The 24,119-nt window shown below is 48.5% G+C and overlaps 1 protein-coding gene across 1 annotated transcript in view; it reads right to left on the minus strand.

Annotated features, from left to right (window-relative positions):
* The window catches only part of ACVR1 (activin A receptor type 1), a 28,516-nt gene extending 19,819 nt beyond the window's left edge, over nt 1–8,697 (minus strand). The window contains exons 1-3 of the mRNA XM_009979665.2: nt 8,628–8,697; nt 1,395–1,661; nt 671–888 (exon numbers count right to left, since the gene is read on the minus strand). Coding sequence (XP_009977967.2) covers nt 671–888; nt 1,395–1,661; nt 8,628–8,697 — 555 coding nt within the window. The remainder of the gene's footprint in view (nt 1–670; nt 889–1,394; nt 1,662–8,627) is intronic.
* Between the last annotated feature and the right edge of the window lie 15,422 nt (nt 8,698–24,119).

Genomic DNA, 24,119 nt, shown 5'->3' on the forward strand with positions numbered 1-24,119 from the left:
GGGAATGATACACTAAGTCTTTAAAAAGGAAACACTTCCCCATGTCATTTTATTTTCCAGAGACTGTGTGAACGAGAACATATTTTAAAAGCTGAATTTTAAGTAAGCAGTTCTCATTCATTCAAATTCCTACCACTCTTCTGTCAACAAAATGTCACTAATTTCCTAGTCATCCAAAAGCCCTACTCAGATCACAGGAGCCAGGTTTGAAGTTTTTAAAGTAAAAAATATCTGTATTTTCTTCTTCCCCTAGCATCACATCTTTCCCGATGTTGCAGACTGCCCTTCATGTATCAAAGATGCAGTACTTTTCTTTTTTTTCCTTTTGTTTTTTTACACCTTCCACATCACTTCAGGCTGCCCAACAGTCAGGCATGTTCTGTTTTGCTGTTCAGACATCGCTCCGAGGAACACCAGCAGTTTGACAACAGTTTATAACAATTATCCAGGTCAAAGGAACTGTATTTTCAAAAGCTATCTTTTGGTTGCATTTCATTCAAACTATGGCTTTGCGAGCACGGAACGCCACCACGGGAGCCCTGACGCTACGCGGTACGCCCCGGCAGCAGCAGGTCCGTTGTTCACGTGGCCCTGCCTGGAGGGCAGGAGAGGGCAGTTCGGAAGTGAAGAAAGCTCAGGCGAGTTTTCACCATGCACACAGGTTACTTACTGCCAACGTGCTGTCTCCAACATTTGATGCAATGAGTCCCTCGATTGTGCCATATTCTGCATCTCTGGAATTGAGCCTCTCCATGTGGTTTTTCTGTATTCTCCTGATGATCAGCACAGCTACTGCAGAAAAAACTACCAGCACTATCACGGGAGCCAGTATAACAATGATTAGTGTTTCCATGCTGTAACCTGCAGCTTCTCCTTGAAAGCTTTGCCCTTGGAAAGGAGAGCAGAGGAAAAAAAAAGAAAGAAAAAAATAAGTTTGCAAATTCCCAAGGAAAGTCTTTAAAACCATTAGCGCTGACACCAGCATTTAACTTGGTAGCCACCTGGCCCGAAAGAGAGGCCACGCCAGAGCCTCTCTACACGCTGCGCAGTGTGCACTTACACGCAGGGTGCCACCGCGGGACTGCCTGCAGAGCGGAGCTGTCGGAACAGCCCCGGCCCCTTTGGAACAGCTGGCACCGTGACCGTGCAGCGCGCTGTTGGGCCGTGACTCCGCTCCTGAAGCCCTGCCACTTGCCCAGCAGCACCAGTCACAGCCTGCGGCGCTCAGACATGCCACTGGGCCCCGGGGAGGGGACCGAAGGAGAAGGGGCCTTACGGTGCTGATGAAACCCTCACTGTCACCTGCGCAGAAACCCCCTCGCTCCCACCACATCGGATCGAAGTCAAATCGTTTTTCTCTCTCAAAGTTCACTACTTACTAATGAACCTCTCACCTTTAGAAGATGGCAACTGCGCAGTGATGTTCATGTTGCACAGATATCCCTGGCAGCACTCAACAGCTTGGTCAGGAGACGGGGGCGTTTTGCACGTCATTTTCCCTTGTTCGTAGACTTGGAAGCAGCCTTTCTGGTAAACCTTAGCACCGTCGTTAATGCTCAGGGAAGCGAAGCACTGCTGGCCTTGGCAACGATCTCCATTCCCACAGGACATGCCTTCACACACACATTCGTAGTGGACCATATTTAGCTTCAGTTCATCATCTGTAAAAGGGGAGAGTTGAGGGAAAAAATCCCTTCGTATTCTCAATAGCTTCAGTTACAAAGAGATAACGAAATTGTTAGACAATAAAAGCTTCTGTTGAAGAGAAGAAATACTACTTGCAGCTAGTGCTGAGGAACCACCAAGTAGGAGCTAACGATACTAATTTAGCTCTTTCAGCAAGACAAAGATAGGAACTTGCACCATCAAAGAAATACCAGTCATATCTACCCACTCCATTTCCAGAGTTCCGTGACATTTTATATCGCCTCTCGCACATACACCACTGCTGGTATACAACACGGAGGGTCACCTACACAAGGACACTCAGCAGAGTGCAAAAAACCCAACAGTGTAAATTTAAAACAGATTTGCTAAAGCACATCATGTATCTATACGGAAATGGTTATTCTCAAGCATTCCGGAAATGACTACCTAAATCAAATTAAGGCCAGTTACGTTTGCAGTGGCACAGTGGGTTTAACTAGCCTGCTTGCAAAGTAAATGTGGATCAACTTTCCCAGGAAGACAGGCCTTTGAGGAGGTGCTTGCGAGTCTGAGTAACCACGGAGATAAAAAGCAAAGCGAGAAGCAGCCCAGTGTCAGCAGGTACAACACCTCCCTTCCAACTCCTGGTGCTTCTGCTACGTAAAAGGAAGAACTTTAGTTTCCTACTCTGTAGATTCTCTTAAAACTTCTAAGTATCCTCAGGAAAGTGTCCAGGGATCCTAAGCTGGGAGAACTCCCCCTCTCTGCATGGAGCCGCACACATCGCCGCTGTCAGGAACAGCATGTGCCTTTGAACGCGGCACTGGGTCACTCCGGCGTCCCCAGGAGAGGACTCCACTCTCGACTGGCTAATGGAGCTGGAAGCTCCTTGGTTTTCTGGAAAATACAGGTGCTGCTGGTGGTAAACGGCCAACTGCCCTCACAGATGGCCGAGAAGAGTCACGGCTGCGAAGGACGGGACACGTTGCTGCTCTGTTATACACATCCCCTGTGTACACACGCACACGTTCATGGCATCTTAACTCAAATTTACATTCTCTTTTTCAGTCCTATCACACAAGAAAAGCTTCCAGCCACAAATACAGTGGATGCTCCTAAAATAGCAGCTGAGCACACCATGTGTTGGACTGTTTCAAGCCTATCATTAGGGTCTGCCCACCGGGAATAGAACTCATTTTGTCTTCCTCTTTGTTTTCCTCCCCTCCTCCCAGAATGAACAAATACACAAACATAATTTTCCACTGTTGAACCACTAACAAAGTCAGGGAAAGAATCCTGAAAAGGGACAGCATCTGTCACATTGATCTCAAGTACTGGCATACACAATCCCACCCATACACATACCAAGTAATAACTTTGCTAATTTCGTGGAACTTTATAAAAAAAGAAAAAAATTTCTGCCAAACATTCCTGTAATCATAGTTCTGTTCCTTCTCCTCCCACAACAGCCACAGTAACACACAAGCCCTTATCTTGGTCCGTCTGCCTGGAACGGCCGGAGGCATTTGAAGCCAGAGGCCTGCACTGGGCTTCCTGCCGGGGCATGGGCACCACCTGCCCGCGGAGCACAAGACCCGCACCGTCGGCAAGCCCGGCAGCAGCGCAGGTTTCAGTGCCCCCAGCCAGCGGGACGTTTCTGCTGCCACCGACGAACACCAGGCTGCGAGGACGAGCCACAGAGGCTGGCACGCTGTGCCGACAGCCGGTCAGCTGGTGAGTAAAGCACAGATAGCTGCTACATGGAGCAGGACAACTCACCTGCTATCAGAGAGCCGTACCAAGTCCACAGGGAAAACTCACCTGGCTTGCAGCCTGATCCAGCCTAATGCTTCCCTCTTCCCGAGACCCAAGGACCCTTTGAGCCTGAGCAAACCTCACGCAGTCCAGAGGAGCAGTTCTGGCAGAAACCACCTCCCAGAGAGCTCCCCAATCCCAAAACGGTCCAGGAAGCGACAGTGCAGCACCGGGCAGCTGCTCAGCCCACGCAGAGCAAACCTGATGCCCCGTACAAGCAACGAACCGAGGCGTTGCAACTCCGAGCGCTACCGGGGTGAGTGATCCGTGACACGGGCTGCGGATCTGTGCTAACAGAGCACAAGACAGGGCAACACTGCCTACAGACACATGAACTGCTGCAGATCCTGATGTGTCCGTGGATCAATAGCTGCTGTAAAAGTGAAACGTTTCTGGTGAAGAACTCCCGGGCTGGAGATGCTCCTTCCCAACTGTTGCTATTCCTTATGCCCAAACGGCTCCTTGCTTTACTTAGCTGGTTTTCCAGCTCCATGGTGTATTACCACGTCCCGGCCAGCCCTTCCCTCACTAACGCTGCTGCAGTGCCACACTCACTCACACAGGGCAAACCTTACCCAGACACCGGCCAAAGCACTGGCTGTGCCCTCCCAGTCCTGCCTCTGCATCCCACAGCTCAGGCAGAGCTGCGGGTCGGGAGCCCGGGAGCACATGGACGGCGATGCTGCAGCAAAGACGCACGAGCTGAACGCCCCCAACGCGCTCTCCCCGCGCCCAAAGTCAGCGGTGAAGGGCAGGATGCTCCAGCCGTGCTCCCCAAAGCGAATCCAGCCGCGCTTGCCAAGCACGGTTCTGTGGGCACGTGGCCAGTCCGCAGCAGCGGCAGAGCTGGACTGGGTGACACTTCTCCACAGCTCCCAGGAGCACGGCTGCGCGGGCGAGTCTGCGGGACCAGCAAATGCCACGTGCCGGCTGCAATCAAGAGGCTGTGGCTGAAGCGGATCAGCTGCCCCAAACACACGCTCAGATATAAGTAAGTGCTCCCTCAACGACAGCTCCGGGCGTGGAAGGCCGTCAGGCCAGCTGCGTCCGCAGCAGACAGCACAGGCTTAAAAATACCTCCATTACCTAAACATGTTCACTGCATTTATTTTTGTTTGGCATTACAGAGACTCGCCGCTGCGCTCCTGGCCCATAGATATTGTGCACACACACACACACACAAAATCCGACTTGCCACACAACGATACAGAGGTTCGCGTTAACTTCTCATTAACTAGTTATTAGTTCATTATTATGGAAGTGTCAAAATTGAAGCTCCTTTATTTTGTTTGCTTCTTCACTTTGTGAAAGTTAACAATTAAGAGCGCTGACTCTAACCATTCAGGTATTTCGACAGAGGGAGAACAAAGACACTCCCGGTTTCAATCAGCACACTGGCGAGCGCGGCGTGCGACGCTCCTGCTGACTGCACGGACACTGCTGCACGTGGCGCTCGGGCACAGCCCTGGCACTGCCAGCCTGCACCCACCGGACACCAAACCACGGGGCTGTGAACACAGGCTGGTGATGGAAACACACGGATACCAGGAAACAAGGACAAGTTATTTTCTTCCGTGTGAAGTTTATGTCACACCGCCAGCTACCAATCCAGACAGTTTTATTTCCTGTTCTGTATCCAATTCCTGGACTGTAAACGTTGATAACTGGGAAAACACCAAACTTCTCTCCAAGGAGAAATACACTACACATCCTAGTTTTGAGGTGATTTCTTCCCATTCAGAAGAGCGATTAATTTCCATTGAAACAGCTGGTACAATGGGCACTGGCCACCTTTTCTTATTGGCACTAGAGCACCGCAGCTTCTTCAACTCCACTTGACTTGAAAAAATGCCAGTTAACTATGTGACATGGTCAACAAGTATTGAAGTAATTTTAAAAAGCATTAAAAGTAAAAACATACCACAAGTGTCTCAATGTCCTTTCTAAAGACACAGTCTCTAATGATATCACAAGCACCTTTTAAAGAAGGGCTTTAACAATATCAGATCATTTCCTTCCAGCAAAGCACCACCACTGCACACTCTCCCCTTCCACACTTTCCCTTTCCAAACTTCGCAGACTATCTCGAGTTGGAAGGGATCCACAAGGATCGAGTCCAACTCCCTGCTCCTCACAGGACTAGATGTCACCTTGCAGATAAAGGCTCGTACATCTTACTACAGAGAGAATAAACACACGTTTAGCACGGGCATGCGAGCGAGCATTCCGAGGGACACCACAAGACCTCTCAGGATGTGGCTGGAGAAAAAAGCCGGTGGCTAAGGATGGACAGAGGTAAAGAAGCCTTGAACAACCTAGTCCTTCGCTGGCCACAACGTGACTTTCTAATGGTGTAAGTTTGGGAGGAACACCTCCAGCTAATTGATTCCTCTTCACCGAAGAGCGTGGTGAAGCAAGGAAGAGCGACACCTCCGATCAGGAACGGGCCTGATCAGGTCCCTCTGCCCGGCCAGCCCAGCTGTGCCGCAGGCAGCTCCATGCCCCCGTGCCGCATTCTGAACATGCACAGACACTGCAGTCATCGGATGACCTTGGGCACGAGCAGCCGTTCCCAGCCCTCGGAGCCACCAGGATCCAGCTTCCCACCCCGAGAGCACTGGGAGCCGTACGGTCACTGCTCGCTGGGCAGGCTTGCTGCTGGGCTGGGAGCGGGACCACTCTGTCCAAACGGAAAACCTTGACATCACACCAGAAAGGTTACAAATCACGGGCAAAGCTTATTTCAGAGAGCTGCTGAAAGCTCCAGTAGGATGAGAGGGACTTCACAATCAAAGGCCAAAGTATTTAAAAGCGGAAATACTCTTTTTCTTTCTAAATGACCAGGACTAGGGGAAGAGGTGGGCTCTGCTAGGGCTTCATATCATAATGCATTGAAGATGAAGGAAAGCAGACTTGAAAAAATAAAAGTCTCTTTTAGAGTCCATTTAAGCATATGTTAGACAGCTCTTTTATGGTGGTTAGCTTCCCTTTATGATTCTTAGCCATTTCAGGGAAACAGAAAACAAGCCTGTAGACATGATTACTCCATTCAGAGCTTTATCTTCTCTCTCTTTCTCAGTGTATACAGTAACAAGAATTATACAACAGCCATAATAACCATCACAGGATCATTTAGGTTGGAAAAGACCCCTAATATCATCAAGTCCAACCTTAAACTTAATGCTGCCAAGTCCACCACTAAACTGTGTCCCTTAGTGCCACATCTACACGTCTTTTAAATATCTCCAGGCAGCCTATAATAATAATATTGCCCAGGCAGCCTGTAATAATTTATTTTATATAGGATTTATTAATTTAACAAAAGCTCTTGAATTTTCCAGCACTAAGAAACAGCTGTTTAGCTTTATTGTTGTTCTCATACTACAAAAAACCCTACGCCAGCAAAAGCACGAGTGCCGGGGGCACTGACAGCTCCACAGAGGGCAGCCCCCAGCCCAGCCGCTCTCCCAGTCACACTGGGACACCAGACCCGCTCCAGCCTGCCCAGCTCCCACGCCCAGGAGAGATGCCGTGCTGGGGAGGGACGCCGTGGCAGCCGCCCCCCATCACCAGAGAGGGCAGGAGCACCGGCAGTGTGCCATCGGTGCCAGTGGGATCAGGAAACGGCATTTCTGCATGGTCGCCAGTACGGGAAAAGCCTCACGCTCGTAAGCACGGGCATGACGTTGTTTGGAAAGTGCTCTGCTTTAGTCAGTGTGCAGCTTCTTGGGAAGTGAAGAAAAGCCTCCTTCCCCGCTTTACGGGGCTAATAAAGAGGGAATACAGAAGGAGGAGCTGCAATAAACCTCTAGAACAAAAGGATTTTCTGGACATGCAAGTAGGGAAAAGATGTGTGTGTTTCTGCACTGAGAACTCCACACTTCGATTTTTTGGGTTGGGTTGTGAGGTTGCTTTTTTAAAAAAAAAAATAAATAAAAATCATGTTTTATCTCAACTTCTGAAGCCACTGGCAATGCAGAAACAGTCAGTCTGCCCCTGATTGCTACCCGAAGATACACTCACCAAAATGCAAAAAACCCAAACTAGTCCAAATCACAGTAAAAGGAAGTGACTGATCTGTGATAAAATATGGGGGGGATAAATCAAAAGGCTTTGCGCTTTTTTGTTTTGTTTTGTTATTTTGTGCTCTGCCCTTGCTCCCCTGCCAGGCATGACCCTGCACCTCCAGCCTGGGTACTGCCGGTAGCCAGGGAAAGAACGAAGATGTCCTGGCACAGGTTCAGCAACTCGTCTCTTGCTGATCACTTATTGGTATCTTTTCAACAAAGAGAACATTTAAGCCCTAGAACAGGGCTACAGTTCATGTTCAGCCGGCTGTTGACCAACACCCCCAGGTCTTTTCCTCCCCAGCAGCTTTCCAGCTGCTTACCCCCAAGCCTGTAGCGTTGCACGAGGTTGTTGTGACCCAAGTGTGGGACCCAGCACTGAGCTTTGCTGAACCTCACACAACTGGCCTCAGCCCATCGATCCAGCCTGTCCAGATCCCTCTGTAGAGCCTTCCTACCCTCAAGCAGATCAACACGCCCACCCAACGATGTTCCCTGCAAACTTACTGAGGGTGCACTCGGTCCCCTCATCCAGATCATTGACATCGACAGTAATCAGAACTGGCCCCAGTACCGAGCCCTGGGGAACACCACTTGTGTCCGGCTGCCAACTGGGTTTAACTCCATTCACCACCACCCTTTGGGCCTGGCCAGCCAGCCAGTGTTTTTACCCAGCAAAGAGTAAAAAAAGTCAGTTTCTACATCTAAAGACCTTACTGGAACAACCATGGAAAAGTTACCATCATACTAAATCCTCCAAAGAGCCTTCTCAGAGAAAAATCTTTGCTTTTAGGAACGCATGCGACAACTGCACCTCAGCCCATGGACTAAACGACCTACTCGTTAGGTAGCTCAGCAATTTGCCATTCACATGGGGGTTCACGTTTCCCTCCCAGGCCCTAGCAAGACCTATGCCAATCACACACACTATACATTTTATACACAAACGAACATCCTTTGAAGCAGCTTGAAATGGAAAAGCAAGCATCTCACTCCTGAGAGGGATCTGCCCACACTGTCGGCTCGTCGGCTGAGCCAGTACTCGAACCCAGCTCCTCCAGCAACGGGCGGCTACTGCCCCGCACACACGGCACTCACCTTGCCAGCTCGGGGAGGGGAACGCCATCATGATCAGCACGGGAAGGATCATCACTCCATCGACCATCATAGAGCTGCAGAAAGAGGAGAGACGTGAGAGCTGTGCATGCTTTCACTATTGTCTCAAAATGCGACCACCCCAAATTCAGTGTTTTGCAACGTCTTTCATCAATTTCTTATACAAAACGCAGAACAACCAAGGTCCGTTGTTCTCCTTTTTACTGTGTCTTGTTTCCCAAGTAATTTTCTTCAGTTATAAAATTTATAGTTTACTGCAATTTCTTAAATCTGATTTTTTTTTTTTTAGAGTCATAGAAACACTGTGCAACTACAGCACACAGAGAAGCGTGCTAGTAGGAAAACATGAACCCTTTCAGAATAAAGCAGGCACGTAAAAATAGAAGATATATTCTTTCAATCAGGTATTAAAAAGTTAAATTATTGTGAACTGAAAAGCAGGTCTGTAAAACTGTGTATTAATTGGACTTTGAGGGGAAACAGAAAAGATCTCAGCCAGAAAACTCCAGATAACTTTCTTTAACCAGCAGAAAAAGGTGCTAGATGGCAAGAAAAAGAGCAAGATGTATTTAAGGGTGACACCACTCAGAAGAGTAATTTCCCAGGTTAAGATGCTTTTCCAAGGGTTTTCCTTTCCATAGCCACGGCTTTTCATTTCCCTGCTGCTGAAGACGGGCAACTACACCTTGTGTGAAAACTCCAGCTGTTTACAGCATATCAGTAGGGGCACGTGCTCCCTCTAAAACAGTAAATACAGGAGTGAAATATCTTATGTATTTCAAATCTTTTCCAGGATATTTGGCCTTTACAAGAAAATAAAAGCTCCACTTTTTACTGTGAAACAAGAATTATTTAACAGGCTTCTGAAAAGAAATTTTTCTGCAGTTTCTGAAACGCTGCCTTACGATCACTATGACCAAGGACTAGAGATTTTTAACTACAACCAACCTCCGCTGGGTTTAACCCAACAGGCAGGGCCGGATGCCTCGGAAGGGCTCGTCTGTCCTGGGCCACCTGGTTCCTACAGAGACCTTCTGGCCTGATCGTACGCCGTAACGTTTCAGCCCACAGCAGCAGTGAGCAGAACGTGCAACACGAAGTTCCTCTGTGTGACTGAGGCCCTGAGGCACTACCATTACTACATAGAAGTATTTGTCTTCATTTTTCAGATTTAATTCTAGTGAAGCAGATGAAACTTGAAAATAGATTTGCTATTGCCATTTTTCTTTCAGATACCTTCTGTTCCTGTCTTTTCAAATCATTAGCAGGCTGCTTAAGTGCTTGGCGATGAAAGTCAAGCCATTTACTTGTTTATTTATTTCCTGACATGGATTTGTTATTTTGCAGAACATGAGAAGCATTTCAGTAACTGCTTCATCATCAGTTCAGATGATTCAAGTTTCCTGAACCCAAGCATTCACCGTTTTCACCCTTACGGAAAGGGTCCGGCAGCACTCACCACTTAACCTCCAGGAGTGAAACTCTCACTTTCAGACATCCATTCGCCAAGTAGTTTTGCCTTCCTCGTGCTTCACACACGTCAATGCATTCTTAATACGTGCCAATACTCAAGCTTCAACAATTATACTGGAAACTCGACGAAATAAAGTCCTACATTAGCACGGTCATTGAGCAATCCAGTATGGGAAGTTTAAAGCAGAAGAAAGCCATCCCAGGGAATGATTAATCAGCTCAAAGGGGTCCATCGCTCCAAGGGATGCTATCGCTGCAGGACACCAGGGCGATACCGTCCTCCTCAGCCACCACCCGCGCTTACGTCGGCTGAACAGCTTACGCCAGCATTTTCCTCGGCACTACACCCGGATAACTCTGCAAGTCCAGGCAGAGGTGGCTCATGAGATGTTCCCTCTTTCTTTCAACACACCAACGGTTCAAAGAGCAGAGGCAAAAAGCTTTGATTTGGATGATGCGGGCCCGCAGCCGCGCTGGGCGAGCCAGCCGCCCCGCAGGCAGCCGGGACAGGGGAGCGTGCCAGGGGAGCCTGGCAGGGACCAGCAGCCCGCTCTGCCCCGAGAGCCCTTCGGACAGTGGGGACACCGCGCACAAGGAGAAAGGGCTTCACAAGAGACAAAAAGTGAGTGCAACAACCCGGAGCGGGTTGAGATGTAAAGCAGCAGCGTGCCACCGACACGCAGAGCAGTTGCCGGGTTCCCTGCAGACGTGCCACTCATGGTTGCATCCTCGGCGCACAATTCAGTGGCAGCGGCGGTTTTCTGCTGCTGGGGAGCCGTCACGGCACCTCCAGTGCCACAGCCCCCTGCAGCAGGGCTCCTCCTTCCACCACCACCGTGTCCCCCTAGCTCGGCCCTTCTAGCCCTCCCTCCTGCCGACGCTGGCTGAAGCAGGGGCAGCAGGAGAGGAGCCTCAACCAGCTCCGTTCAGTTCTGCCAGGAAAGGAGCTGGAACACAAGAACCATGAGCTGGCTGGAGCAATGGAATTTAAGATACAGGAAGCAGACAATAGCATGAAAATGAGGAAAACTCTGCAAGTTGCATGTATCTATTTGTTTGGGTTTTTTTCCAAACAGTTTATTTAAATTCCCTAAATGAAACAAATATACACACACATGCAAGCCCCTGTCCTGTATTTCTCAGGGGGAGGAGGAGGAAGGAAATCCAAACTGCGCCCCCTGAAGAGGCAAACAGCCTCCCATGGGAGCTGGCCTGCGGTCACTACTTCCCATCTCAAGAAGGGGAGCTGTAACACACTCAGTGCTAAAATCATCTCCCCATCCTCTGATTCCACAAGCCCCATGTCCCCAGCCCACGTCCGCGCTTCAAGTCAAAACCAGCACGGGTTGGGAGAGAGAGCAGTTCATCAACGAGTATGAGAATTTCTACCAGTCCTCACCAAAGGGATCAAACAAGGAAAAAAGCCATGAAACCACGATAACAGTCATTCTTGACCCCTCATCCAAAACACTGCTCAGAGTTCCTCTCCAACAAAGCCCAAGGATGACTTCATTGAGTAACACACCTGAAATTGCACCAAATTTTTCATTAAGCACAAGGAGGCTCTGCGGCCGAGCTGCACACGTGCAGCAAAGCCTTGGGGCCAGCGCCAGAGAAGGAGTCAGGAGGGAGCCTCTGACCTTTGCAAAATACTGATTATCCTTCAAAAACGATTTGAGAGCAAGTGCATGCACTCTAAAAATTAAAAACGACAAATAAAACTCTTCACTATATTAAAACCGCACCGAGTCCTTAATCCCTGCTCTAAGACAAGAGAACGTTTGAGGTGGGATGAGGCGAGGTCTGTCCGCAGCCCACGCCATTACCCAGCGCCGGCCGACGTGCTGTGCAGACGGCTGCAATCCTGCCGGAGCCTCGGGAGAGGTGGCATCATCCCTCGCTGGTTGCCATTTCGCTCAGGGTATGCCAGATCTGCCGTGTGCTGGTCGAGCCAGCGGTTAAAAACAAGCCTGGAGAGCACGCTGCTTGCAAGGCAGCTGTGGGACACATGGCTGGGGGGCCAGGGGTCCCCCTCTCCAGGCACTGGCCCCACTGGAGACACCGCAGGTGCGGGGGCAGGGATGGAGCCGGGGTGTCCTGAGGCTCCGAAACAGTGCTCTGTTTTTCATGGTGATCTGCGTTCCCACAGCGCCCGTGTAAGTGAAGGCACAAAAGCCACACGCCACACTGCGGCCAGGCTTTTGCTCTGTTTCACTTTCAGGTTATCCCAGTTGCAAACTGCAGACACAGCAGGAGAGGATTTTAGAAGTCCTGCTTCCACTGCTTTAAAAAAAAATGACTTTTTTTTAAAAAGCAAATAATAATACATAATTACCAAAAACTAGTTCCAGTGACAGCAGCAAACATGTCTCTTCCATTTACTACTTGCTTAGAGAGAAAGAAAATACAAGTTTTAAGGTAAAGAACAAAACATTCTTCAATAAAACTCCATAGCAAGTTGCTGTGGATCTAGAGAGCCATAAGATACCCAGTTACTGTCTGGGGTTTGAATTCACAAGAACTTTTTCCTAAGGGGAGGATTGGAATTTAATCCAGATAAAGAAAGAGGAACTAGAAAGCAACCAGCAAATAATGCGCAAAGTTTATCTTCCTTTCTAGACACATCAGCCTTTACTATTATTTGACTGCAACTCTTCCACATGTCCCACGGAAGAGCTACTCCAGCTGCAGCACCCACCAGGGGCCACCCAAAACAGGAGCACAGGAGCTCAGCACTCCATGGCGCTCCACGCACAGCCGTGTCGGACGCTGTACGGCAGAGCTGGAGACAGGATACAGTGGCTGCGAATCTCATCCCGGTACAGCAAAAAGATCATTTGGATTTCGCTTTTCCCTACAAAAGCATATAATTAGAAAACTGAAACTTGCTCTAGGTCATGGTGGAAAAGTCTCTTCTAAAGTGGCAGCTAATAGATTTCCAAGCAGATCTGTTGTGAAGTGCAGACAACAAAGTGAACGTAGCTCCGGAGCAGGCTGGTATCGACTCCAAGGCTAGCTTTGTGTTCCAAAGGAGGAATCAATTAACTTGTGTTCAGAAGCCTAAATGAACAATAATAAGCATATCATACGGCAGATATAATACTTGGTTAGGATACCCAGCTTAACGTACAGATGCAGAGCTAATTGTTTTAGATAAAAATTGATAGAATTCTTACGGTTTGCATTTGTAAAGTCCCAACACTTTATCTGTCCTGAAAACCCCAACACCCTTCCACTCTCACAGCAAATATAAATTGCTTTCTCATTTCTTCCTAAGAGAACTATTTGTCTCCTGCCAAATCATTCCTTTACGGCCTGATAGCAACGCGGGGTGAGCGAGATCACGGATCCGCAGCTGGGACTGTCGAGATCACTGCTGCGAGAAGCGCCGGGGAGAGAGGAACCAGGAGTTAAGAGGACACGAAACACCCCACTGACACCAGCACAGGCTGTTGGGAAACGGCATTTAGTCTCCAATGCACCACCCTGGTACAGAGCAGAGACCGCACCAGACAAAAGAGCAAGTCCAATTAGTGAAGAAACTGAAGATTACATTTCATCTCAATACGACGCAGACATGGGAACACAAACCATTAGAGGAGCTGAGACTTTCCTGATGAGATCAGAAGCACCCACGCTATCACTGACAGGCCCGGTGGCCACCCGCCAGGAGCCCAAGGGCCATACATATTTTGCATGTACCTCACCAGATTTGTATCAAAAGAAAACATCCATAATACTGGATTGTAGTTCTACCATCCACAATAGCCACACACAAGCTAAAGTCATCAACAGCCGTGTCTTTAGAAGGAAAGATGTGCATTTAAAAGCAGTAATTCACAGCTTGCTGTTTTTTTTTTTTAAATTGAAACTCCCCCAAACAAACACCGAACCCCAGGGCACACACGAAGACATTGTTCACGCCTGGCAGCAGCCTCGGGTGTCCCGTTCTTGAAGTCTAAACTCTGTCGGCAGGATTCAGCAAGGTGGAAGCCAGCCACAAACACCGTTTGGCATCCACCTCTGCAAGTGCACGAGCACACATTGATACACTACAGCTCAAGGAAATTCCAAAAAAAAGATAGCCACTTTGAAAGGCTGACTGTCCCAGATTCAAAGGACCACAAAATCAGAGAGCACCAAGTGTGACACATACTGGTTCTCCCATACTCCTCATATACAAAGCAAAATCACGACACTGCTGAATATGAACAAAATCATCAAGAGGAAGACAACCTATACAATGTAAAGTGTCCTGAAAGTTACTCCTTATGAGGTTAATAGCTCTGAATATGCTCATGAAGAGCTGGTCCGGTATCTAAAGGGGCCTACAGAAAGCTGGAGAGGGATTTTTTACAAGTGTATACAGTGACAGGACATGGGGCAATGGCTTTAAACTGAAAGAGGGCAGATTTCAATTAGATCTATGGAAGAAATTTTTCATATTGAGGGTAGTGAGGCACTGAAACAGGTTGCCCAGAGAAGCTGTGGCTGCCCCATCCCTGGAAGTGTTCAAGGCCAGGTTGGATGAGGCTTTGAGCAGCCTGGTGTAGTGGAGGGTGTCCCTGCCCCTAGCAGGAGGGTTGGAACTGGATGACCTTTGAGGTCCCTTCCAACCCATTCTATGGGTTCTATGATTCTTAAAAGAAAAGGAAGAGGTTAACAGATCATGAGCATCACTTATAGAAATAAAATCCTGCCTGACTGGGTGACTGTAAGAGTCCATTTATCACCTATGCTGTCACTGAAAGGCTCCAGCTGACACACCAACTGCAGAAACAGCACAGCACGGGACCACAAATAAGTAACATTCACCATATGGGGGTGAGGGGACAGACACACGATGACAGGGATGGACAACACAACTGCTTACCCAAGGGAGAAAAATAAATAAGTCTTACCCAGGCAAAGAAGCGAACCAGACCCGAGTGAGACGGGGAAGGCACCAGTTGCACACACACAGCCTCTCCCCCAGAAGGCAGTTCTTGTGCCCGGAACACAGGTGATCCCCACGGAACACGCAGAGCCACTGAAGGCCCAGCGAGCACCAGGGGCACAGAAGAGACCAAAACCAACGCTAGCTTCTCATGCAGGTCAGCTGGTGAGCAGGTGGGCTCATGGCCTCGTACCTGGGCAGCAGAACTTAACACGTGGTTGAAGGAGACCGAAGTGGCTTTTTGTTAGAAAGCCCAAGTGTACAAGTTCGGGTTGTGCGTAGGTATTGCATCAATACGGGTGTCTTGGGCAAGCCCACGGTGGATGGCGTACTCAAATGAAGTAAGCACAGTCATTTTTAAATTGATCTGGAAACTCCAATACATATTGCAGCTTCCTGGTGCCTTTGAAGCCACACGTGTCTCTTTCCATAAGATTTATTGCCTTGCAGGGTAAATAAATTCACCAGGAGACAGCTATGAAGGATTAACACCGCACCATGGAACAGGCTTCCTCTGCAGAGCCTGCACACAGCAACATCCTCTAAAAACACCCACTCACTACGTTACCGATGCTGGTTCACTGACCGTGTCATCGCTGTGAGCATCTTGAGAGTCAGGTGTGACTAACTTCTAACTTTCCACGTGTGCAGAGAACCAACTATACATGGACTTGTTCATATGGGTAAATTAGCAGATCCGAATCTGCGAGCAGTTTCATGAGACAGTCCAGTGAACGGTCGAGCACGCAGTGGCTTCATCTTACAATATATGTGCCTGGTGCATCGAGCAGGTATCAGTTCAAGATACTGTTAGACATACATGAATTATTGTGGCTTCTCACATACTTCACCTATAAACAAAGATGTTATTTTATTGTACTACACACATTTTATTGCTACACAGGTATCATTACATGGCACACAGACAGCTCCTACCAGAGGCGAGCATTGCATTCTGTAATTTCCATGAAAAAGGCTCCATGGCACAGCTGCAGAGTCTTTTGGACATTTTCCCTATGAGAAGCAATTCAGAGTTGCAGACAACCTTGGGTACCACTCACTTTGCTAAGGCCATTCCAAGTGCCCACGCAAAGGGGAGACAATTTCCATTAACATCTGGTGACTTCATTTGTGCTGGGGCCTTGGGCACAAGAGGCAAGCAAACACCCTTCACATCCCGCTGCAAGACAGTGCTTCTTCCCCTAGAATTGTTCTCTCTCAGAAGCCAGCATCTGCTGTCAGTTCTCAACACAGAACTTCCAGTGGAGATATAAACTCCCTCTAATCTCAGCAGAAAACAGGAATTTATCCACCAGCTGTGAATAAGAACAAACATTTCCAACTGACAAATTATCAGAAATTGCCTGTAAAAGCTGTTTCTGTATTCTTTAGGAAAAAGAAAGCCACACAAACCCAAAAAGCACACAGTAACAGCTACTTTACTTTTAACTTACTCAAAGTCTACCTCTGAGACTTGGCCTGCTCTCATCCAGCTAGCGATACTTTATTTATTAAAGATTTTATCTGTGCAGTACGTGACGAAGGAGTTCAGGGAGGAGCACGCTTTCACAGCTTGCAGGCGTTTCAAAATTGCCAATCGAACACCGCTGATATCACATCCCCAGCGCGTCTGTCTTGACAAGTGATGAAAACAAGGAGTGCAGGCAGAAACACTGAGCTCAATTCCTACCTGGGCAGGAAGCACAAAGTCTGACATGGTATCAGGGTCACGTTTTATCAGGATATGGTTTCACAACCAGTTTGGACCAATCTAAGACACAGCAGTGCTGAAACTGGCTGTCCAGCCATGTCCTCAGCTCCGAGACATCTCTCTAAGCAGGCTCTCTCCCCGGCTTGGCTGTGGTGATCGCAAGGCCATAGATCAGCTGGACCGGGCCACAGGATCAGCCCATGTGCTGTTCAGTCTTCACTGGGACCAAATGCACGAGGCTCAGCCCCGCGCCACAACATTGCTGGTGCCAGCACAGGAGAGGTGGTGGGAACGCAGCTCATCCCAGAGATAGGCATCCCTTCAGCAGCAGCGAAATCTTCAGTTGATTAAAAACAACCCAGAAACCCAAACAAACAAAACCAAATCAAACAAACAAAATCACAGTGAAAACACACCTTCCATCCCTACAAGAGAATTAGCAAGGCAGACAGCAGGGTCTTAACGATCTTCCCCTAGCTCTCCAAATAAAATATACTTTTTAAAGCAAAACCCTAACAATCTGCCAAGTAAAGAAATATTTTCATCAGAACATTTCTCCAGGTTTTTTTCTTTTTAGTCTAAAACAAAGCTGCCATTTTTATTACTCACTTCCACTTTCCTTTCACCAAGCAGCTGCCAGCTCCCCCCGACAGAGGCTGGGGTCAGCACAGACCCCCCAGGCAGGCTGCCCCTTACCAGCTGAACAGTAACTACTCCCATCTCCCTAAGTAATGAACACCTAAACACCCCAACCAAGCTGGGGAAAGTCTCCGCAGCAGCCTACAAGACAGACTGACAGAAGATCTCTCTGCACTGCACTTTTACCGGGTGGTCAAACACATGACCCTGGAACCAGGCATCCAAACCGCTGCGCCGAAGCCAAGCCCTACAGAAGTCCAAGGTTGTGTCCTGGTTTGTGTACACGACCGAGATACCTGCTATCCCCCCCACAGCCCTATCCGACAGTTTGACTCTTATACAGAACTGCATGATAATCTCAAGAAAAAACTGAGACAGTTGAAGTTATGGTCTAGAGATCAGTTACTATTAATCTAAGATTAGGATTTTTTATTAACTATTTAAATATCACATAGATTTCTTGAAGAACTCTTCAGCCAACATAAACGAAACATTTCTGAAAACAAATCTTCAGCTTCAGTCTCACCAACAAAAGTCCTAACATTTTTCCTCAAAAAAAGTTGGGTTTTTTTTCTGGTTTTCCCCTCTTTTTTCTTTACACAATTTTTTAATACTGATTTCTTCGCCTTGGGTTGTTTTTGTGGGTTTCATTGTTGTTTTTTTTTCTTTTAGTAGAGAAGGTAGAGTGTGATTCTATGATGTGAACAGCCTTTAAAGACCATCCATCCCTCCCTCCGGCGAGCCCTGCTGAAAGATAAAAGCATAGTCTAGCTCCTACAAAAGCATTCGCTAAGGTGCCTCACTCCAGGCTGGTTCTGTGATTTCGCATACGAAGGGACCTCAAGAGGTGCAAATGCTTTTTATTTTCAGCCTCTGATGTTATCGGGCAGGGTCACTCCGAGCCAAATCCCTCGAGGAACCAAAGGAGCCGCGGACAGACGGACGCTCCCTGGCTGCTGCGAGTCCCCAAGTGCCCCTCGCCCGCGCGCGGCCACGGCCGGGACCCCCACGCACGCATCGATAACCCCAGCCCCGTTTTGCTTGCTGGGAAAATCCGAACCCCTACAGTTATTTTGACAAGGTCTTTACCACAAGAATACTCCACTTATGTCCCTTGGCCCAAGCAGCCTCACCAGTACGCAACTCACGGTATTTTGATAAAAATCGGCTAAAAAAAGTGACTATTTTAATCCTTTCATTGCATTGGCAGAATAACGTAGCTGCAGCATGACACAGCAGGCACACAGCTGTTCGCTCCCGTACTGCCACGGGATCTCTGGAAAGGAGCAGGACCAAGCGGGAAGTGCAGAGAACAGCACACCCAGCTGCCGGTGGGGCGGCCGGCACACACGCGTGGCCCGCTCCGCGGCCAGGGGCAGGGAGGAGAGGAGAGCCGGGCTCCACGCCTCCGGCTCACCGCTCATGGATTACGCTGGGATTAGAACAGCATTCTTCAGGAGTGATGGACTGCAACAAAGTAGGAAAGGTTGAGGGACAGGAGAAAGTCAGGTCTCGTTTTTGCGCCACTTAAAGCCGCACTGCTCCCCAACGTCGGCGAGCCAAAGGGAGCCAAATACAAACTAACACAATATTTTTAGAACAAATCGGAGTGAGAACAGAAGTTCCTAACGCCCCGTAGGCACGTGTTGCTGAACAGCCTTTCATCTCATCAGATTCTTTCGTTAACTATTACTTGGGAGTCCAAAAAGCTGAATGCAATTAGCCATCCAGAAGAGAAGGGAAACACCCTGCTGCACGAGAAACCAAAATCTTCCAGAGATTATATTACACCACCACAGAATTTTAACAGTATTGTTCTACAATTTGGTCTTGCCTGTTTGGACAGGCCAGAGCTGTATTACTCTCTTCTTAAACACAAAGTACAGACAAGACCAGGTTACATTACAGGCATGGTGGTCCACCTTCCTGCTTCAAAGCAAAGCCGTAGCAGGGAGGTGCACTGGCCTCAGGACTACTCGAGGTTCTTTCCCAGCCCCAGCAACCCTTCTTCTTCCGCTGACATTATGCAAATTGGACACGACTGCGCAGAGGCATACAGAACCTCGTTAAATCTGGAAACAGGACACTGGAAGGTCAGTCATCGCTCTAAGATGAATGTATCTGAAAGCCGAGTTTAAGGACCCAGGAAGGTAAAGGACAGTTGGGGTTTTTCTCCATCCCAGAACTCTCCAGGGACATTTCTGTCCCTCCCATCAGCAACATCAACCTCAAAGTCACCAGTGCTGCCACTGGCACCCCACTTTGCCCCGTTCTCCCGCTCCACCACGACTGTCTGGCTCCTTTCCCATGCCCTGCTCCCCCTGCACATCCCGCACACTCCCCTCCCTGCCCAGCCAAGCCTTCCCAGGGCTCGGCCACCTCCACCACGGGCCTCCATTCTGCTCACATCGTACCGGTGGCAGCTCACCCGCCAACGAACCCAGCTAACGTTCAAACCCATGTGCTAAGAGAGCTTCAGCTCCAGATCTCTTTCCAAGTGACTCTGCCCTGACACTCCCAGTTGCTGTCTCAGCTGCATTTATCTTGATCTCACAGGCAAACATGTGTCCCTCCCAGCAAGGGAATGACCCTTCCAGAGTCACAACGGATGTTCATCATTGCCGTACTGCACAACCCTCAGTCTAACAACTGGGCGTCTCGTCACCTCTCCCTACATGGGATTTACTCCAGATACAGACAATTCTGTCATTTCTTTCCAGAGCCCTTGTGTGTCCCCTTTCCACCCATTTACCTGTGAGCTTTCCAAGCCACGCACCTCGCACGGCCTCGCCAAACCCGACTGTAGTTGTATGCCTTCAGAAAACCCTTCCACACATTCACCCAGACTTTTGGTTTAACTGCTGCTACAGAAGCCAAAAGCAAATCAATCAAATTACTGTTTGACAGCTAAATCACCGTGGCTGACCTCACACATGCTCCTAGCTGCAAACTGCAAATCTGAAATAAAACACAAGCTGAAATTCTCTTCACAGACAAGTCTAGCTTTGGATCTCTGGACGAAGGACTGCCTAAGGGCAACTCATCTACGATCGCGTAGAAGCAAAGCCATACTCTCTTGATTAAAGTGACCTCATGACATACATCCACTGGCAACTTCTGAGGTTCAGCGTCTCCACAGAGGATCCAGCCATGACTTAACGTAACAGACTGAAGCCAACGAGTCGAAGATAACCTTCACCAACTGCTTCTGAAAAAGGAGGCACCCAAACATGCTTTGGGTCAAGAGCCCTCCTCATTAATGGGCAGTGACAGTCAGCCACCATTCTGAACAGAAAAGACAGCACTTGTTCATACAGAGTAGGTGACTACACCACTTTTTTCCATCTCAGGAATAAAGCCATTTTCCTCTGAGATGAGAACGCGCAAATTAGAGGAGTGAATATACTTCCCACAAATAAGCTTTTATGGAAACTGTTCCTACAAAAGGGCCAAAGAGCACTGCCAAAGGCACAAGGAACTGAATTTTGGATGCCCTGGATAGTTAGTGTCATCATGTCAGTGCCGATGATCATACTGATGAAGAGGCCCAATCTTCAGCACGAAAAGGTTTCCGTGTCCCTGCTGCTGCTCAGTAGAAAGGCAAAGCAAGACCAGTCAGCAAGGCCAGATCTACCTCCACAGCAATCTGTCGAGTTTTTACCTATCTCCTGGTCACAAAATAGACGCCGAGTTTCATGCTGCAAAACCTTCCACTCAAAGAAAAACAGCAACAAAAACCACCCTCAGGTTCTCACCAGTGCGGATCTAATTCCGAGCGCTCTGAAGTCAGCAGGAAGACGGTTGCAGAGATAAAGCAGCAGCTGCCATGTCTGCCTACGAACGTTCAGTTAGGCCAGGAATCACCTTAACTTCAGCTGGACTAAACGCTAAGGAAACCACAATAAAATGGACTGAGGCATCCAAAATTATTCTCAGAAAATAGGCCAGACCAGGCATGAAAACATCTGGGCTTGGCTTGAATCACGAACCACATGAGCAAGACATCCCACCGCTGCCTCCGGGCAGCCGAGCGCAGGAATGCAGAGCAGCACAGAGGTAGGCAGCAGGAGTCTCCAACACGCAGATTTTCTTTCTATATCTTCCTCCAGCAAACATGTGCAACAGTCCATTCATTCTGAAGCTTTTCCTACAGCCCACTCCTGTAGGATTGCTAAGGATGGGGCTTGTGGAGCGTCAGGCAACGCTCACACATCCGCAGCTGGTCAGCCAGCTCCAGGCGCGTACTCCCACTTCTGCGACAAAAACAAGGCAGAAAAAGTTATATCATTACAATCCCAGCCTATGCTAACACACACGTCCAACTGGCTAAGACGGAACATGCCCCAAGTTTCTCTTACTCTGTTACACCAATAAGCACCAGTTCCCTCCCACCCACCCAAAACACCGAACTGAACCCTCGTTTCAATAAATTAAATGGAAAAGTTCATCCCAATTGCAAGCAGCAACCAGACAAGACTTCAGATACCAGAAGAGCTGTAAGCGCTCGGCTCCCCTCTAACTGCGCTGGGTCCGCGTCGGCACTGCTCCCTTTCAGCTGTACAGAACTAAACACGGGAAGCGAACTCAGCTTCTTACAAGAGCTGCTCACTGAGGTCAAAAACCCCGAAGGACACCTACACCACACTGGAAGGCCAGGCCATGGGGTAAGCAGGCTGCTGACCAGAAGCTGCCATTTCCTAGTCTCAACAACGGGAAGAAAAAGAATTAAGGAGGAAATAAGCAGAACTACAGCAATCATTTAAAAATAAACTGCTGATACATTTTAGAAATAAGCATGACAGGAGGAACAGGTCAGGAAGAGACACACGACAGCATATTTATATGCTTAACATAACATAACAAGGAAAATGTATAAACCATTATACATATAACCTACGATTAGTGCAGAAAATTGCATTCCTGGCCCCCATATACACACGTAAGAAGCATTTCAGCAGTTGTACTTCAGAGGAGATGCGGCCTGGTCCCTTTAATGAAAGTTGCTGCTACCACACGTGGCTCAAAGCTGTCCAGAAGAACAGTCACTGGCTGAGACCTTTACGCCCACATTTCAGGATGGAGCACATCTGGCACACACCAGAGACAGAGCTTGCAGATTAGTTTCCTCCAGAAGGAATCAGCACGTGCATGCCCAAACCACACTGCAACTCCCAACGAATGGGGCTCATCAGGGGGGTGGGCTTCAAAAACCACACGGGAGCTCCAGGGCGAACTCTGATGTTGTTAAGAGCCATAAAGCCACCTGACCCTGAAAGCACATTTTCTGACATCTCTTCATCCCAGCTTCGCACCCCCAGCCAGCCATGGGGGGGTCAGCACGCAGGACTAGGATGCGCGTTGGAGGGGAGAGAAGAAAGGGAGCTAAGAATTAACTTTTAACTGAAAAAAAGGGGGGGGATTGCACACCCGAACAAAACCCCACTGCTATCCAAGTTAATGTTTAGTTTTACTTGAATACTTCTCAGCCTGTGCAGCTGTCTCCTCTTGCAGTTGGCACTGATCATTGCCAATCTGGGACTTATTTCCAGAGAAGAGGCATTGTTTTACTGGCTACTTAGGCAGTGCAGGCACCATTAATGGGAGTTTTATCTCTCCCTTTTCCTGTCAGCACAGAACCAGCCAGTCTGACTCTGTTAACATTAAGAATGCTTATTTTTCCCCCATTCACTATCTCCAAGCCAAAACAACATCTGGAACTTCAGCTTGCCATACAGAGAAGAGAGACAGATTAAAACTGGAAAAAGCTACACATCAGCTTCCAGAGCTTTATATGTTTCTGCTTTTATCCAAGTTTCCCACATGTACCTTCCAGAAGAGCTCTAGTGGGAGAAAAAAAATGAGTCCCTCATACAGACTCCCAAACACAACGTAAAGCCCTTTCCGCGTCAAAATAACCTCAAAAAGGATTATCAGAAAAATAACAGGAACAAAATTGATACGAAAGTTTAGAGTAAGAATTTACCATAGCGCTCTACACAAAACAAAGGTGACACACCAGTGACCTAGAAAAGGAAATTAAACAAAGAAATATTACTGGTGTATGTTACTTGATAAAGCACTGGAAAAAAGCCTGGCGCCGTTTCAGCACACATAAACGCCCCACTTTAACAGACAGCTGTCTCCGGTGTCACTTAAGTACGCTTTTCGCTTAGATCACGCTCAATGAATCATGAAAATCAATACAGAGAAAACACAAAACCACACTGCAGACATGCACAGAAATCGAGCATGTACCAACTAGCACCAGCCTTTTCTGCAGAAAGACGTGCCAAACAAACACAGACTAGTTTTCCCAACAACATTTATTCAACCCTGAGTAGTTAATTAACAGGAGCCATGACTACTGGTTATTTTCTAACCAGCCATCACACCGGGGAGGATTAGGAACGTAAGGCTCACCACCAAAGAAACTCTCCCACTCGTCCACCGGCCTTGCCCCTGACGGACGGCACACCCGGCCGTGACGCAGACCTGGCTGCCCGCCTGGCACTGGGCTCCCCGCCACGGGCGCACATTTGGCATAACCAGGCGCTCCGGGAACATGAAGCTGGGCGATCGCGACAGAGACGTTTTCCACCTGCCCCTCACTGGCAGAGCCCACCGCCCGAGTCCGGGGCTCCAAGAGCGCAGTGCTGCCGGCCGCCGCCATCGTCCACGGAACCCACGGGTCCTGGCAGCAGGCGCGCTGGGCCAG

The sequence above is a fragment of the Tauraco erythrolophus genome, chromosome 8 (assembly GCF_009769465.1).
Source record: "Tauraco erythrolophus isolate bTauEry1 chromosome 8, bTauEry1.pri, whole genome shotgun sequence".
NCBI lineage: Eukaryota > Metazoa > Chordata > Aves > Musophagiformes > Musophagidae > Tauraco > Tauraco erythrolophus.